The sequence below is a fragment of the Rhinichthys klamathensis genome, unplaced genomic scaffold, assembly GCF_029890125.1.
Source record: "Rhinichthys klamathensis goyatoka isolate OS25496 unplaced genomic scaffold, OSU_Roscu_1.1 h1tg000338l_1, whole genome shotgun sequence".
In the NCBI taxonomy this organism is placed as follows: Eukaryota; Metazoa; Chordata; class Actinopteri; order Cypriniformes; family Leuciscidae; genus Rhinichthys; species Rhinichthys klamathensis.
In genome coordinates this window covers 1636934-1656596 of record NW_026606852.1, presented here as the reverse complement: position 1 = coordinate 1656596, position 19663 = coordinate 1636934, and the positions used below count along the sequence as shown (strand labels likewise).

At 38.9% G+C, this 19663-nt stretch overlaps 1 protein-coding gene across 1 annotated transcript in view; it reads right to left on the bottom strand.

Moving 5' to 3' along the window:
* pcdh15a (protocadherin-related 15a) overlaps positions 1-19663 on the bottom strand; it is a 275961-nt gene that overhangs the window by 22087 nt on the left and 234211 nt on the right. Inside the window, exons 28-32 of the mRNA XM_056272451.1 lie at positions 17352-17567; positions 16267-16355; positions 15073-15249; positions 2370-2588; positions 254-262 (exon numbers count right to left, since the gene is read on the bottom strand). Of these exons, the coding sequence (XP_056128426.1) occupies positions 254-262; positions 2370-2588; positions 15073-15249; positions 16267-16355; positions 17352-17567 (710 nt within the window). The remainder of the gene's footprint in view (positions 1-253; positions 263-2369; positions 2589-15072; positions 15250-16266; positions 16356-17351; positions 17568-19663) is intronic.

Sequence of the window (19663 nt, the reverse complement as noted above, 5' to 3'; positions counted from 1 at the left end):
TTTTATTAGGAGGGAACTGAACCTGGCTCACTTTGTTCTCTGTGAGGTCATGAAACCAGAAATTTCTGTTCATTTTCAAAGGCATCGCTATTGGAATCAGAAAGGGCTGGAGTGAGTATGTCCTTTGGTCCTCATCTCAATTCATGCTCTCTACTCATATGTTCCCATTTTAAAGGACTGAACTGTATAACGAGGGTATAAAAGCACACAGTCTCCAGCAAATAATTCATCAAAAAGAAGAATATGAACTTACTCTTTGAATCTTAGTGTAGAGTCCACACGCAGCAACAGGAGGGCAGGGAAAGAGGAAGAGGAAAGAAGAATTATTAGATAATTTGGCACAGGAATAATTCAACAATATATTATATAATATAATATTAGTATAATAAACCCACAACCCCTACAGAGGGCATGCAGTTTGGACACTGGATGGATAATACATTACAATACGATATGATACGATGCAATACTAATATAATATAATATAATATAATAATATATTTCAAGTCTGATGTTACTTAATGTTTTACTGCTCTGCCAGAATAATGTAATCTCTTCAAATTAGTATATTTTGAATTGATTGGCAGTCCAAATTCTAATTTTGCAGGCCAGAAAATGCTCCTAGTGTTGAATCATGCAGCCCACTGAAATTGTTGTGATTGTAGCTGCAGGTGTGCATAATTCATGCTGTAAAATGTGATAAGAGTACAGGCTAACCCCGGTGTAACCTGCATCTCCACAGTTGAGAAACAATACGGCTCTCAGCATTAACCTCGCACTCTATTCTCCTTCCCATCTTTGTATTTCTTCCACACACACTCTCTCGTCCTGACTATAGGCTTCCTGGAGGCTATCAAAAACATGGCCCTCTCAATATTATTTATTTAACCAGAATGCAATTACTCAGAAGATAGTGCTGTGCTGTGATTTACAAGCTAACACCTGTATCTCCCATTACGCATCTTTTACAAACAACCAAATTAAATTACATAGAAAAGTCACTTCACCTTTAATACAAGAGTCTAACCACCATATAAACTCTTTAATATGTGTAAAAACATCTGAATGATGCCATGCATGCGTGTGTGCGCGTGTGAGAGCGAGCTTCACACGTAGATGTGTGTGCTTAGCTGTTTGTGTTCGCTCTGTGATTATCCATCTGTTATGTATTTACACAATAGCTGATGACGGACTCATCGGTGTGTGCAGAAGGTCAGGACCACACTCTCGCTCTCTCTCCGTCTCAGAGGAGCTGCAGTGTGTGGAGAGCAGGCCCATATGCTAGGCTTTCGTGAGATGTGACGGATGGATCGAATGCCTGGGATATGTCACAAACGCTTATAATTAATCTGTTTTCACACAGAGCTGGCTGGGAGATTAGCCTGTTAGCACGGTTAATTACTGAAAAAAAGCCATTTTAATACCTGGCATCCAATACCCATCTACCTCACCTACTGTGTATGTTTTTCCAGCCTGTCCTCAACGCTTTCTGAACCTCAGAGGTTACAAATAGATATGTACTGTAGAGAACTGTACGTACAAGAAATATTCTATATATGCAGTATCTCACAAACATGAGTACACCCCTCACATTTCAGCAAACATTTTAGTATATCTTCTCAAAGGACAATACTATAGAAATTAAACTTGGCTATATTTTATAGTAGTCAATGTGCTGCTTGTATATCAGTATATATTTACTGTCCTCTGAAAATAACTCAACATACAGCCATTATTGTCAAAATAGCTGGCAACGAAAGTGAGTACACCCTGTGTGAACATGAACATGCTTGCAATTTGTTTATTATTTTCTCCCCTACAAAATCACCCCAATCATTCTAGAATTATTGATTCTTTTCAGCTTTCAGCTATTCAAGTCATCTGGTGATATTGTTTTCATATCGCAATATATATCGTAGAAAAAAAAACAAAATATTGCAATGTTTTTTTTTCTTCAATATCGTGCAGCCCTATTTTTCATGCGTCATTTTTCTCATTTATGAATTTAAATGATATGCATACAGTTATAAAAAAATATATAAAAAAAAACATGAGGGAAAACAAATTCCAGTTACCAAAGTTTTGGATTTATTGACTGGCTAATAATACTACAATTACTGCTACTACAATACTACTTAGTTTAATTGTAATAAAAGGTGCAAATAATAATAATAAGTAGTAAGTAAATTCAGTTTGATGGGATTCTTTTCCGGCACATTAGAAAATAGTGTGTTGCCAACTACATGCATCAAACTGCACTGAATAAATCATTATCATTATAAGCTGTTTAAAAAGCTGAAATATGCAACTTATGAGGTTGATTGTCATTGAAAGGACTGACATTCGAAAAGTAAGAATATTGTACTCACTGTTTGTATGTCACCATAATGATAAGAATAGCAGGGATGCAGCACAGTATGATGATTATGGCCAGCGCCAACAGCGCCCCCTCAGTGTAGCCGACCGCCTGCGCAGCCTTCTTCACACTCGCCACGATGTCAGGAGAACGGATCTCCAGAATCCGCCCGCCCTCGCCCAGGTACGGCTGGAACTCTTTATTGATGTCCAGAATCTTCCCATCCAGGAACCTGTCAAATTCACGTTTGCACATATTCATTTAAAAGACATTTCCATTTTTAGAGAATACTTAAAATTTCAAACTGCTCCAAAAACAAATATACCTGTACATTAACCACATCATAATCACAAAAAAAAATTATCAGTAATAATGCAACTGTAGTGATGCAATTGAAATACACTGTCCAACCAAAAAAAATGGATTTAAGGCAAATGCTTAAGAGTCTATGACTGGATCGTTATTGCAGTGAATATTTTGTTTCAAGCATGTTATAGGTTTGGCAACTTCTAACCCTACTCGATGGAGTGTGTAGCTACTCTTTTCTTAAACAACCATTTAGAGCCGCGTTTCCACCGCAATTACCAGGAACTATTTGTCCCAGGAACTTTTTTCATAGGAACTTTTTTTGCCCCAGAACGGTTGCTCACTGCGTTTACACCGTGGACTAAAGTACCGGGAAGATTAGTCTGGTGACGTTGAACTGCGTGCGACTGCTCCTCCCAGTCTGCGCGTACTTGTTTTGAGTTTTAAGTATTGAGGAGATTCAAGCTGTGCTGCTTTTGTGTGCGATCTATTGGTTTACTAATGAGGTAATTAACAAAACGGCAGAAAAGAGACGAACACTAATACCAAAGCGTATTCATTTCAGAAAGCTCGTAATGCTAGATATAAAAGTAGACAACGTTTGTTATCAGCTATAGCGGACATGACCGTGAGATGGATGGGACGAACGCGCGCCATCCGGCAGAGAGAACAAGGTAAAATAACCAATCAGCATGTTCAGCGCACAAGTCCCACCCCGAAAGTTCCTGAACTCTGAACAAGTACTACCTCGCCAGCAGGGACTTTCTGGGGGGGGAATTTTTACCCGGAACTTCATTTAGACCCTGGTTCCTGCAGTGTAAACACACGGAGTACCACCCCAAAGTTCCTAGTTCCTGGGGAAAGTTCCTGCGGTGGAAACGCGGCTTAGGAAGACACATCATGGCCATATTCCAGGATGACACTGTCAAGATTCACAGGCTCAAAATATGGAATAATGGTTGGGAGGGAGCATAAATAATTGTCAATACAAGATCTTGGCCAAAAATGTATCCACCTCTTGATGGAAATAAATGTTGTGATGTTATTTCCATTAAGAGGTGCATACATTTTTGGTCAAGATCTTGTATTGAGAGTGCAAGAGTTCATCACTCTGTAAAGTCTACTCCAGCACATCCCGAAGACTTTCGATGAATTTAAGGTCTGGACTCAGAAAAAGATTCTTCATGCTCCCTCCCAACCATTCTTTCACATCTTGACATTGTCATCCTGGAATATAGTCATGATGTGTCTTCCTCCATGGTTGTTTAAGAAATGAAAAGCTACATACTCCAATTAGGGTTAGAAGAACTGTTGCCGCAACATGACATCATGACTTTGCGTAAACATACACGCCACTTTCAAGTCAAGTGGCGTGTTATCTATACGCATTTTGAGCTATCCGCGTGTATGTCCACGCCGAAATCTTTTGCGTGTATGTCTACGCCATTAAATGTCCGAGTGATTCCGCGTGTATGTGTACGCCGTTAAATGTCCGAGCGAAACGAAGCAAAATCTATATCTACATCTGTGGAGCGATATTTCTTTTCCTAGGATGGTAGGAGAACACTCATAAATGGTATTAACCCCAGTGACGGGTAGGTTTAGGGACGGGGTTGGGGTAGGTCATATATCTATATATACATAATACAGTAATATAACGTTAAGTCAAAGGCGTTGATAAACACGCTGAAAAGCGATTATGCGTGTTCATAGCACGCCAAAAATGGAAATACGAATTGGCGTGTCATACATACGCCATTTCATGAGATCAGTCTGGTTGCCAAACATAACATGCTAGAAACATAAACTTCTTTATCTTTTTCTTCTTTTTCTTTTTTCGGGCAGTGTATATTGAAAAGCGCAATTGTGACAGTACTAAAATAAAACAATAAAAAATATGGTATGTGTAATTTCAATCTGTTCCATACACAAATATGTACCTGTATATGTACAGTAAGCACCTTTTCATGGTGATACAATACTGTACATTTCTGCTCACCCACACATTACGTTTATAACGTACTAACTAAGACAGCCTTGAGATGATTGACAGCTAGATGTTGACAACATTCAGTGTCTATGCAAAGCATCTTCAGCAGCACAGAAGCAGGAGCCAAGTATCCAGCTAAAAAGGACAGCATCTGCTCAGCAGTATTTAGCCTTTTCCAGTTCATCTTATGGGTTACTATAGGCAACATGATGTGGAAATCCTCATTCTCCCCTGCAGTGGCTTGACTGTGCTAGTATCAACCTGAGTTATTATAATTTTATATCTTGATATAGCGCTAATTATTAAAGCCACTTCAAAACCCAGCAAGAGTGCTTTTCTCCCCAGCTGATGTGAAATCTAAAAAGTATTGCCTTTGTTGACATTTTGCTTATCAATAATGTTTAAATAGACCTGCTTGTTAAGTACTTCATAAGTATCCCTGGCAGACCAATTAGCCCTCCTGCAACAGAACACTTCAACAGAAGCACCAGTAAACAGGACTGTTCAAACACAATCGATGATCCAGGTTTAAAGACTGATGAAAGACTGCATGTGTTTGATCTATGTGGTCCAACAGACCTGCAAAGCCATGCACATGAGCTTCACAAAATCTGAGGATTTTTCTTTCAGCGTTAAATAAATGAGGATGAATAGATTTTGTTTGTCAATGTGCACTAAGTAACTTTGTTGCTATTTGGAATTTACAACCTAAAAAAGAATGGGGGGTGGGGGTCCAAAAAAAAAGAAGGTTGTTGATTGTGGCCTGTGGAATGTTGGTGCACTCCTCTTCAATGGCTGTGCGAAGTTGCTGGATACTGGCAGGACCTGGAACAAGCTGTCATTCATTCATGCTGACTGCAGGAATGTCCACCAGAGCTGTTGCCCGTGAATTTAATGTTCATCTCTCTATCATAAGCCGCATTACCGCACAACCACAGACCACGTGAAACCACACCAGCCCAGTTTGAGACCAGCCACCCGGACAGCTGCTGCAACAATCGGTTTGCATAACCAAAGAATTTCTGCACAAACTGTCAGAAACCGTCTCAGGGAAGCTCATCTGCATGCTCATCGTCCTCATCTGGGTCTCGACCTGACTGCAGTTCGTCGTCGTAACCGACTTGAGTGGGCAAATGCTCACATTCGATGGCGTCTGGCACTTTGGAGAGGTATTCTCTTCACGGATGAATCCCAGTTTTTTACTGTACAGGGCAGATGGCAGACAGCGTGTATGGCGTCGTGTGGGTGAGCGGTTTGCTGATGTCAACGTTGTGGATTGAGTGGCCCATGGTGGTGGTGGGGTTATGGTATGGGCAGGCGTATGTTATGGACAACGAACACAGGTGCATTTTATTGATGGCATTTTGAATGCACAGAGATACCGTGACGAGATCCTGAGGCCCATTGTTGTGCCATTCATCCACGACCATCACCTCATGTTGCAGCATGATAATGCACGGCCCCATGTTGCAAGGATCTGTACACAATTCCTGGAATCTGAAAACATCCCAGTTCTTGCATGGCCGGCATACTCACCGGACATGTCACCCATTGAGCATGTTTGGGATGCTCTGGATCGACGTATACGACAACGTGTTCCAGGTCCTGCCAATATCCAGCAACTTCGCACAGCCATTGAAGAGGAGTGGACCAACATTCCACAGGCCACAATCAACAACCTTTTTTTTGTTGTTGTTGGGGACCCCCCCAATAAAACAGTAAAAAACAGTAAAACTGCACATTGTAGAGTGGTCTTTTATTCTGGCCAGCCTAAGGTACACCTAATACCTAGTACACCTAGTACAAATAATTGTGCTGTCTAATCAGCATCTTGATACGCCACACCTGTGAGGTGGATGGATTATCTCGGCAAAGGAGAAGTGCTCACTAACACAGATTTAGACAGATTTGTGAACAATATTTGAGAGAAATAAGCATTTTGTGTCCATAGAAAAAGTCTTAGATCTTTAAGTTCAGCTCATGAAAAATGGGGGCAAAAACAAAAGTTTATAATTTTGTTCAGTGTGTGTTTTCGGCATGACCCAAGGAATCTATTAAGACCAGTTTCATTAGAATAGGCTAATTTATTCAAAAGTTATTAGCATATTTCGAAAATTCATTATAACTTTTGACCACAAGGTTGAGTACCTCCAGGGCATGGTGCCTATGACTCATACCGAGTTTCGTAACGATGCGCTACTGCGTTCATAAAATACAGCATTTTACATAATTCAAAATGACCGATATCAACGGCTCATTCGGCTCAACGGCTTGATATCATTCGATATTGGATATCATTGGATATTGTTGGATATCATTCGACTCGGCATGCTGCACCAAATCTAACGAGACCACTTTTATGATTTTTGTACAAACCGTTCAGAAGCATAAATAGCCATTTTTCATTTCTCCGGACCAGTAGTCATGACGGAAAATTACGTCATAGGGGGCAATCGAATCGCCATGAGCTCTCTCGCAATTTCGTCTCTAGCCCTTACAGTTCAAAAGTTATTAGCATAAACATGAGTGAAACTTTGGACAGGTAGTGGCGCTAGAAGGATTGAGTTAGAGAGTTAGAGACTCCAAATTTGCTATGGTGACAGTTCAGACTGTCCTCGATCTGTGTGCCAAATTTAAAAACTTTCCCACAAGCGGTTCTATGGGTTGCCAAAGACTCAAGAGCGGAAGAAGAAGCAAAAGAATAATAAGAACGGAAACGATTACAATAGATGACTATGCACCTTCGGTGCTTGGACCATAACAAATAATTAATTATTAAAACTTTAAATGCTAAATGTTCCACTAATTGGAGACAGAATGGAACAAACTCAACCTGAACTGTAACATACATGCAATGGGGACAATATTTTGTTTATTTTTTAATGAAAGCTCCTGGAATGTTTCATATTCCACGATTTAACCTGTGATTTCAGCCACAAGTACTTAATCTCTCTGAATCATGTCCCTGTTGTGGAGGAAGAGAAACAACCCTCACGCTGTTACAGACACGCAGTGTGAACGTGCTCAACCATGGCTGACTGTCTTTATCGTATTTCAGAGTCAGTGGGCTTCTAACCAGCAGGATGACTTGATTTATCCATTCAAAACACTACTGAGAGAGACCAGATGGATTCTGGACAAAGAAACTAGTTTTGTGAAGGGAACTTTTGTGAACGCTGAGGTGCAGCTCAGACTCTAAAGCTTTGAGAAGGAGATTTTGATTTTTATGACCTGAGACACAAGAAAACAACCTTGTCTCTAGCAGAACATATAAAAAGGAGAAAAAATCTGCAGTCTGCTGTTCTCAGCCAGGAAGTTACATTCAGTACACACGAACAAACACAAAGTCAAAAGAACAGTATGTCCCCATATAACTGAAGGTGTGTTCACACTTGGCACTTGGCATGATTAAAACAAACCCTAGTGCGATTGCTCTGTAGAGTGCTGTTCATTTGGATAAGTGTAAACGCTGATCCGAACCTTGGTGCGCACCAAACAAGCACAAGTTTGCGCACCAAGTTCGTTTGGAAGCGGACCGAGACCCATCTTTTCAGTAGTCTCGGTCCGCTTCCAAACAAACTTGTGCGGTTCGAATGAAATATAAACACAACACGGACCAGACACATGTAAACAAACCAAAAAACGAGACATGATGTCACAAGACGCGACCCTAAAAAGGACAGAATGCTCAAACATACCTGTTTGTTCATATTCGCAATGAAGCTCATCACAGTTCAGAACAGGCATCAGAACCACATCTCATCAAAGCAGATTTTCGTTTTTGTGTGTAATTAAGGGATTCCTGCCACTGTTTTGACACCTTTACACATTTTACAAACTCTTCACGAGTTCTCAGCTGGTCAAAATACCATCATTTGTAGGCTACACACATACAACGAGTGCATGTAGACCAGCACACAGTATTGTTTTGGATGGTCGGTAAGTTCTGTCACGAAATACATAATAAAAGCCGACCAATCAGGTTTTTAATGTATCTCTATGCGGTTGCACTTTATTTTACAGTATGTGCAATTTCATTGTAGTTACTGTGTCCTTACCATGAAAGTACTGAGTATTATAAAGTAACTGCATGGGATAAGATTAGGTTTAGGGGTAGGTTCAGGACCTAATTATTATCCAGTTATTGTAATTAGTACAATAAATATATAGTATGTACAAAGGAAACTGGACTGTAAAATAAAGTGCTTCCCCCTATGCCTTTAGGTTCGGTATCTTTAGATTCGGTGTTAAAATGCCAATGTGAACGCTAAGCGGACCATGCCTAAATGTTTTTTTTTAGTCCGGACCAAATAGCGAACCGAACTACAAGTGTGATCACACCCTGAGTCAAATGGAGACAGAGAATGTCCACACAAACACATGCAAAAAAGCACGTTCTCATCTGTAATAAAGAAAAATCACAAATGAGGACTTTTGAAAGGGACAGTTTGCTCACAAAAATTAAAATTGATTATTTAGCCTCCCTCTATCACAATGTTGCGTTCTCTTTTTTGTTTTCAAGGACTTTTGAGGGGCCGTTTAAACGACAGTTTTCAACTAAAAACTGAAAACTTGTTATGCGTTATGGGAGTTCATTTACACGACGGCGCGTTATGGGGGCCTGAAAACGCAAACTTTTGAAAACGGGTTTCCACATTATCAAATTTGTTAAAACGTTGGCGTCATGGGCATGCGTATTACGTGTTCAGTCTATAGGAGCGTAGTGTTTCAAAGTGACATCGCCAACTACTGGCCTAGCATGAATAATACTGCGTTTTTAGGTGTTTTCGCGGATCAGTGTGAACGGGGATAATTTTGATAACATTGTCATCTGTATGCAAAAAACACAGAGGAAAAACATTTCCGTTTTTTGTACATCATTGTCATGTAAACGTACCCTTAGTTTGTTATTCGTGAAGGCTAAACATTTACTGTTTAATGTTATTTAAAAAAAAAAAATTTCTTTATTCATTTTCATAATCATTTCATAATGTATTTTATGAGTCAGAGTATGTTGTACATGTGAGATGTACGATGAGAGATATGGGATGAGTTATATATTTTGCTTAGAGGTATGTGTGCAATGCAACGTTCACTGAGCAGAGATGTTCCAATGATGATGATACTTCAAATGTGTCCATTGGCATGTTCTTTACAAGGAAAGGAATGTTTCAACTGATGCAAATGTAACACAAATGTATGCACTGAGGAATAGTTTCTTAATGTGGAAAGTGGATTGTACCATGTGTAAGCATGAGGTATACGTTCCATTTTTAAACATAAGCAACATGTTTTGCTACCTTACAAGTCCCAGAGTGGTGTATTTAAGCTCAATCCTTAATGTACTGACTCAGAGAAACATAAAGGCATGAGGGGATGAGGGAGGAGAAACACAGAGAAACCATTACAGCTGGCATGATGGGGTGAGGGGATGGGGAGCAGAGAAATCTGGAATGAAGACCACCTCTCATGTAGCCTTATTCTTCTATGCCTGTTTCTCTCGTATGTCTGATACATGTATAAAATAATAAATAGAGATCTCTTGGCAAAGTAACTGGTGTAGCTTCCGTGATTCAACAATAATGGGGAAGCATGATTTTCGAATCTACAATTCGTCATTTCCTGTGTTTGCCTTCTGTTTTCTTCCGTTGCCATGGTTATTCATGGTTTCATTGATTTGCTCACATCTGTTTCTATTTTGATCATTAGTTCCCGGTGTAAATTATACCCTCAGTTTGTTTAGTTCATTGTCTGGTGTTGTCTGTGCTCTAGCACACTTGCGTTGCCTTCACTTGTTTGGATTAGTCTACGTTGTTGGATTATTCTCTTTTGTTTCATTTAATAAAGTTACGCAGCATTTGAGATCCTCTGTGTACCTTGTCTTCATCCTAGGTCAATCTGTGACACCCATGTTATTCTAAACTTGTTTTGTTTTTTTCCTCCATTAAAACACAAAAGAAGAATGCCATTCTGTTCTCCATACAAAAATAAAAAAAATCATTACAATAACCATTCCTAGTCATTGTAAGAAAAATTTAATAGCTTTTTGCAAGGGAAAACAAAGTTATTCACCGCAGTACTAAAGTCAAATTTAAAACTAAAGTATTAAAATTGAAATAAAGCTGAATTAAAATGTTATTAACATTTATACTAAACGGAAATTGAACGAGTTAAAGCAGTACAAAAATAAAAAAATTAAAGCTGTATAGAAGTATTACAAATACTGAAATATTAAAAATAAAAATGACAAAAGCACAAAATTACTAAAAACTTAACTAAAATGAAAATGAAAACTGAAATTTAAAAATAGCTTTCAAAATATTAATAAATAATATGATAGTATATAAACAATACTAAAATAGCACTGATTTTACTTTAGCTCTCAAAATTCATTTGCAGTTGAGCATGCATGCCAAGCAAGAACCATGGACAACAATACAACCTGTCTTCCCAGTTCAAATCCGCTCGTTTGAATGAGATTTTAGAGCTATGGTGGTTGAGTAAATAACAATAACACTACAACAAGAACCATTCATTAGATATCTCAGTTGGTTCTGAAAACGTTTACACAATTTAATGGAGATGGAGATCAAAATGGAGAGCAAAGAGAGAGAGACATCTCTGCATGAATCTTCTAGTTCTCAGATTTTCTCCTGAGACCCTCACACATGCAACCTTAAATTAGTTGCGATCTAATTCAATTTCAAATTTTAAAAGATTTTAATATGAGCTCAAACATTTCTCATCAAATTCTTGCTAATTATTTCTGTCAACGGTTGTTTCATTTGTGTCTTTATTACTCTAAAGGAATGTTACCAGTAACTTCTGAGCCATGAAATTTTCATCAGGGCAGCTGTTCTGCTTTCTGCAAACACAAGCAGAACACATCTCACGGTGAACAAAATAAAATGTGTATAAGGGTAAGATGTGTGACTAGAAAGGCAGAATAAGGCAGGTGGTCTGTGAACTCCTGTGCTTGTGAATATGAATGAGATGTGTGTGTTGGCTCAGTAAACACATATTTGAACAGAATCCTGATGACTTGTGTTGGATCCCAGTGACAGACGTGTCTCCCTGCTGAGTCATGGGGCACGGCAGAGTTCAAATGAGTGTGTGTCTGGACGTCAGGGGCTTTTTCCTCTCGGCTGAAAAGGGCAGGTGCTTCCTGTAGAACAGCTGTTTACAAACGCAATTCATTTCCTATTTCTCCTTCACTTTTTGCATTTTTGCCACAATTTTTTTAGACTAGAGTTATGTCATGATATCCAAATCTTTTTTTTCTAATATATACTATAATATACACTCACCGGCCACTTTATTAGGTACCCCATGCTAGTAACGGGTTGGACCCCCTTTTGCCTTCAGAACTGCCTCAATTCTTCGTGGCATAGATTCAACAAGGTGCTGGAAGCATTCCTCAGGGAGTTTGGTCCATATTGACATGATGGCATCACACAGTTGCCGCAGATTTGTCGGCTGCACATCCATGATGCGAATTTCCCGTTCCACCACATCCCAAAGATGCTCTATTGGGTTGAGATCTGGTGACTGTGGAGGCCATTTTAGTACAGTGAACTCATTGTCATGTTCAAGAAACCAATTTGAAATGATTAGAGCTTTGTGACATGGTGGAAGTAGCCATCAGAGGATGGATACATGGTGGCCATAAAGGGATGGACATGGTCAGAAACAATGCTCAGGTAGGCCGTGGCATTTAAACGATGCCCAATTGGCACTAAGGGGCCTAAAGTGTGCCAGGAAAACATCCCCCACACCATTACACCACCACCACCAGCCTGCACAGTGGTAACAAGGCATGATGGTTCCATGTTCTCATTCTGTTTACGCCAAATTCTGACTCTAACATCTGAATGTCTCAACAGAAATCAAGACTCATCAGACCAGGCAACATTTTTCCAGTCTTCAACTGTTCAATTTTGGTGAGCTCTTGCAAATTGTAGCCTCTTTTTCCTATTTGTAGTGGAGATGAGTGGTACCCGGTGGAGTCTTCTGCTGTTGTAGCCCATCCACCTCAAGGTTGTGTGTGTTGTGGCTTCACAAATGCTTTGCTGCATACCTCGGTTGTAACGAGTGGTTATTTCAGTCACTGTTGCCCTTCTATCAGCTCGAACCAGTCTGGCCATTCTCCTCTGACCTCTGGCATCAACAAGGCATTTCCGCCCACAGAACTGCCGCTCACTGGATGTTTTTTCTTTTTCGGACCATTCTCTGTAAACCCTAGAGATGGTTGTGCGTGAAAATCCCAGTAGATTAGCAGTTTCTGAAATACTCAGACCAGCCCTTCTGGCACCAACAATCATGCCACGTTCAAAGTCACTCAAATCACCTTTCTTCCCCATACTGATGCTCGGTTTGAACTGCAGGAGATTGTCTTGACCATGTCTACATGCCTAAATGCACTGAGTTGCCGCCATGTGATTGGCTGCTTAGAAATTAAGTGTTAACGAGCAGTTGGACAGGTGTACCTAATAAAGTGGCCGGTGAGTGTATACAAAACTTTTTTCAATGGTCATTTTGTGTTCTGTTCTGAGAGAAAACGTCCCGAGGGGAAACCTTTTTGTTTTGTATTGCATTGTATTCTTATCAAATTATTACTGTACAAGTAGAAACACGTCTGTCTCAAATTTTACCTTTTTTTGTTTACATGTACGTCCAGCTAACGTCTGCTTGGGATGCTAGCCGATCGACGCACCGGCACCAACATGGAAGATTCACCTCCCGCAAAATGAATGTGCGACCAGGGCTGAAACGTGACATCGCTAAAAGTTGCCACGTGCACCACTAACTGTAATAGGAGCGCTGTTGATAGTGCGCTAGCAAATGGGTTAATGTATAAAACCCAACAAGCTGGATTAAAATAATGCAGCATGTGTTCTGTCCAATATTTACCCAGAGCTGGGTTGCCAAATAACCCAGAAATGGTTGTTTTTAACCCAGCAACTTTTCAAAGACATTAGTATACTTTAATACTTTTATCCAGCAAAGATTCATTAAATTGACCAAAAGTGACAGTAAAGACTGTTATGATGTTACAAAATATTTATATTTCAAATGAATTGAAATCCTGAGAAAAAAAAAGGTGTCATGGTTTCCACAAAGCTATTAAACCACTGTTTTCAACATTGATAATAAAGATAAATGTTTCTGGAGCACCGAATCAGCATATTAGAATGATTTCTGAAGGATCATGTGACACTGAAAACTGAAGTAATGATGATGAAAATTCAGCTTTGTCCTCACAGGAATAAATTACTTTTAAAATAATTAAAATTGAAAACAGTTCTTATTAACAATATTAGTTTTTACTGTATTTTTTTTAAATCAAATTAATGCAGTCTCAGAAAGCATAAAAGACTTAAAAATATAATATTAAAAATATTACCGACCCTAAACTTTTGAATGGTAGTATCTAATTAATAATAGTAACATCCGGATGGAATCACAATGATCGATTGGGCTCTAGGCCTCAGCAAAGCTTTTACCCTTTTTGCCTTTTTAATTTAAATCACATAAAATCTTGGTGTCCTCCCCTACCACACAAAAGACACTAAAACAGATCAGCTTGAGTCTCCCCATCCAACATCAAAAACATTCCGATGAGGAAAAGATTGATCCCCATCACTAGGTACCAAAAGCCTGTGTGGCCCAGCGATCCCGCACACTTACATACACATAACACACACACAAAGACATTCTCTACACTCGATCCAAAATCAAGCTGTTCCAAAATGTATATGGTATATGTCTGTGTGTCCTATGTTACATTAACCTAGCACTCTTTAGTTGTGTTAGTGAAACTCTAAAGGCTTCTATCCAGATGTGAGGATGTATTACTCCTTTAATGTCTTCCAATCCTATCTTGCTTGGTATCAAAATAATCGTCTTTGTCTGAATCTCCGTATTCTACACGCCTCCAGAACTCTTGTTCAGCCACAAAAACAATGCAAGCAACTATTTTTATCTATCTTTAGATGCGGGGATGTCTAATGTTATGTCATGCATTCTGACTTATTTGCACTGTTAAAGAGTTTTAAAGAGATTCTCATGCAAAACATGGCCAACGAAAAAAAAAAAAAACGAGTTGGACGTATGACAGAGTATTTCTTGCAAGAGCAACGCCCATCAACATACGCCCATCGGCTTAAGACCGATTAGTTGACTAGCTGCTTATGCAACCAACTGACTAGATGATTTTGAAAATATGTTGTTTTGCAAAGAAGAGCAAGAACAGGCAGTGATGGTGAAATTAGGAAGAAAATGGGATCTTAAATTGAAATGTCACATGAACACCACAGTCAGAGCACACAGGACAACGCTCTGACTTCTTTTTCCAAATGTTGGAAACAAACTAGCAGACTATTTGTTAAAGGTGTCAGGAGTGGCTGTGTGTTTGGCTTACTTGAAGAGCTCTTGTCTGGAGATTGCTCTGTTGGTGAGAGGGTCGATGGCGTACACCTGCAGGTCTGATTTGGAGTAGTCTTCAAGTTCATAACCTTCTCCATGCCGGCGTGGGCCGATCGATTCCACTATCACTTTAGCACCAGGAATCTGATCTTGCACATATCGCTCCAAAATACTGAAAAAATATGGTATATGAAATGACTTTATCTTCCTCAAATGTTAAAGTGCAAAACCCACCAACTTAATTTCTAATACCTGTACTTTACAGGCAATCTTAATAAACCAAACGCATCACTTTTTGTCCCCCCAAAAAATGTGCATTATGACAATATTCACAAAACTCAAAATGTTACTTTTATTTCTCACTATCACCACTGATTTGCATACATTTCTATTTTTTTGCTAGGGAGCCCCGTAGGTGTATATCACGACCACGTATTATCCATTTGTTCATTTTACTCATTTGTTCCCTCGTTTTACTAAATCGTGGGCATGTTCTCTTCTTTTAGTTGAATCAAAAAGAGGGGACGAATTAGTTCAACATGGCCACTATTTATTTACTAAAATGAGGGAACAAATGAACAAGTTGTGTTAATTTACGTTACGTTAATTTACGTTTAAGTTGTCACAAATTAACAAGTTGTGTTAACTTGTTAATATATTTATATACATATATATTCTTTTTTTATGTCATGTGCGGGGCTCCATAAAAATCATCATCTGACAGTACAGCGAATATTAACATGATGAATACATACTTAAATATTTTAATAATGTGATTACATTTTCATATTATGGTAATAGAGTCAATATTTCAGGGGGCAAATATAAGAGTTTGTGAGATTCTTCCTATAACGCATTTGTAAAACATACAAAACAAGTATGATATAACAAATTGAATGAATAGCATTGTAATATCTTCGGTTTGAAATATACTGTATACATCTGACTAGCATTTATAAAGCGATCATTTTGTCTTTTATTATGATTATGCTGCAATCTACCGAGCAAAGTAGCTTTATTTTGCTCATTGAATTTTGCCAAATGAGCCCAATTCTGTTTTACCAATTTGGATGGCCATTTAAATAAAAGCAAGTGGGAAAACAAAGCCTGCTGAGAGTGGAGGGAACACTTAAATGCCACTCAAGGAAACCGGCAAAGCAGAGAAACACAACGAGGGAGGAATTCTCACCTAATCAGCTGCTCTTTATTCTCCTCCACCACAGTGGGCGGCACATTAGAGACCACAACCTGCATGTCCAAGGCATTCACAACGGACACCTACAACCCACACAGAATACGAAGTAGATAGAAGATGCGATTCGAGTGGTATAGTTTATATCCACAGGCTGATATAGCTATAGATTATAGCTATAGATATATGATCTATCTATCTATCTATCTATCTATCTATCTATCTATCTATCTATCTATCTATCTATCTATCTATCTATCTATCTATCTATCTATCTATCTATCTATCTATCTATCTATCTATCTATCTATCTATCTATCTATCCAGACATTCAATATATATATCTAAATATCCAAATATTCAATCTATATATACAGTATATATCCAGATATTCAATCTGGATTTTATTTATTTTATATATTTTCTCTGACCAAATAGCAATAGTAATAGCAAGTACATAAAAATAGAAAAAAAATCCACACTCCACAGTATACCGCCCAGCTTTAAAGTGCTGTTTGCAGTTGCAATGGTTTTTAATTCAATTGGTCAGTAACAGTGTAGCGGCCGAATGAATGCTTATAGAATAATTCTACTGCTAGTGGAAATCATAAATGACAAACATTAATGCCATGATGTTTAAAACCCTGATACATTGCAATTCTAAATCCCTCTTATTTTATTAGGCATTCATTAGCTCCAGAGATTTCTGGGAATTATACAAGTCACTGGCTGCAACACTTCAGGAGATATAACAGCATAAATAATTCAGCTGACACAAAAACAGTTTATTTATCTATTCATTACTGCACTAAGTAGTGCACAAATCGCATATGCACTTCTGCATGCAAACATTTACTGAAACATAACATATTTACCAAACCAAACCGACACTCTGGAGAGATATTTTCACTTACTAACAGTGCAGACTGTTATGTGATTTAGACTCATTTTAAATTAATCAGTCTTAAAATCACTGAAATGACATTTCTTAAAGCCACGTGTTTGAGTGGGATCTCTCGGCTGTGTTTGAATCATCTTTTTACATGAAGTGCATTAACTTTACTTGGTCAAAGGTCACTCACCACCACATCAGCCCTGCTGCTCAGCCCCTGCCCATAGTTGTCCGTGGCGATGACCTGAAACTTGAAGTAGGATCGGCGCATGTTTCTGAACATGATGGCACTCTTGATGATGCCAGTGTACGGCTCAATGACGAAACTGTCCTGCCCCTCGGGCGCGGGAGGGATGATCAGTCTGTAGGCCATCTTACTGTAGTTTCCAGTGTCGATATCTGTAGCCTGATACACATGAAGTTACATGAAGAAACATATTGATCATGGAAACGAATATGGTTTTGAGAAATTCACTTTTATATAACAGAAGAACTGTATTCCTTAAAAGGCTTTTGGCCAGATTTACTAAACAGGGCCAATTAGAGTGAGACCGCTATCCCATAAAAGCGCAGATAGGAGTGGAACCTTTTGCGGTTGATTTACTGACAATGTGCATATTAAGGAACAGAGAAGTAGCAGCTCATTTCCATAATGACCAACGCAATTTACCAAAGAGTAGCGCAAATTAAAAAATAACATGGCTTGGCAAATTATATGTTCGGATAACGTCTTTCTTCATCTGGCATTCCAAATAAATGAACACGAGTGGAGAAAATTATCTTCCTTCTACTAAGCGCTCTCTGTTCCCTATGGTTCCTCCCCCTAGCAGAAACAACCACAGCCATATCATCAAATTGGTTAAAGTCCCCTGCAGTCAATAATTGTATCCTTTAAAACTCACCTTTGATAATCAAAAGGACATATTTAAATGTTTTTCCTTTAAAAATTGATTTATTCATGCCTTAAAATAGTTTGAATGTAACTCTAACATTGAGGTTACTTGCTTCACTTAGTAGGCCCATACATGGCCCATGAATATGCAAATTAGTCCCCGCCTCCACTCACTCACACCAGCTCAGACTACCTGATCCGCTCGGTCAACAGTAGTAACGCTGCTACACAGTGGCAAGTGGAAATATTGGTTTAATTCAGTCATATATGTTTGAACCAGACACTGATTCAGAAGAAGAGGAAGAGCAAATTATACCTACAGGCTCATCTACAAGTGGATGTATCAGAATAGAAATGTTTTATGTTCGCTCTCTACAACGTTGGACACATAACGGTAAATGATATGACTAGCCTTTGGCTTGACTACATTACTGAACTACTAATAATGTGTTGCTAATGTTACACAAACCATGTTCCTGTTCACCACCTCAGAGTCTCAGCTGACTTCTAAAAATCAGCATCCTTTGAACATCATAGAAAGTCAGTGGAGAAAAGCCCCGCCCCACACGTTGACGGGATCAGATAGCCTACATGTTTGTGACAGTAGGACACGGTCGGTTTTAAACCGCGTTTTTAAGACTGTCTTTGGTAAACTGTGGTTTTAATACCCAGCAATGCTGTTGACTGATGAATTTGCACATGGTTTGCCTTACAGCATATTAAAATCCCCATATAGACATATAAAAAACATAAAAAACTTGATTTTCACCATAGGGGGTCTTTAAGGGTAGGGACACACCAAACCGACGCCAAAGAACTATAGCGCTGATGAAAGCCGACTGTGTTGTTGCCTCGCGTCGGGGCAAAAAAGCTGCACTTGAACACATCGAGAGAACTACAGCCGACTGTCAACTTGCATGCACACAACACCTGCGTGTAAAGAAGATGTCTGTGTATATCTGCAGATATATTAGTCTAAATTCATCATTCAAAAAGGGAACGCTGCAGGCTGCAGATGCACAAATCGTTAACAAAGCAAACTTAAACAGTGTTTGAATATCAATCCTGTTGATCACTTTCTTTATTCCACACCACTCATGTTAATATTAAAATATTCGCCCAGGAACACTCAGGTAAGATGAGGTAAAATTAGAACAGCCAAGTCTGATCATTTCGACGGAGGTGAATCAATCAAAGTTAACTTTAGCTGGAAGTAACATTATTCAAGAACCGCTATAACGCCAAAACAATCTGTTACCGTAAATTATATGTTTATCTCTGTAAAGCTGCTTTGAAACAATTCATTGTTAAAAGCGCTATATAAATGAAGATGACTTGACTTGACTTGACTTCTATCTGTACCGTTTTGACTTCTTTGCTCGCTGTTTTGCTATAATTCTCATGCACTGACTCGTTCACTAAGCTGAACAGCCAATCAGAGTTCTCTTTCTCACCGAGAGCCTGGGGTCGATTCTTCAAATACCAGTAAATCGACTACCGCAAACCTGAGTAAATCACAATGCATAATTTAGTCAAATTTTCTCTTACCATACATTTTCGCCTGAAAGGGAAACTCCTACAAAAGCATATGCAATGAGGTTTCACTGCAT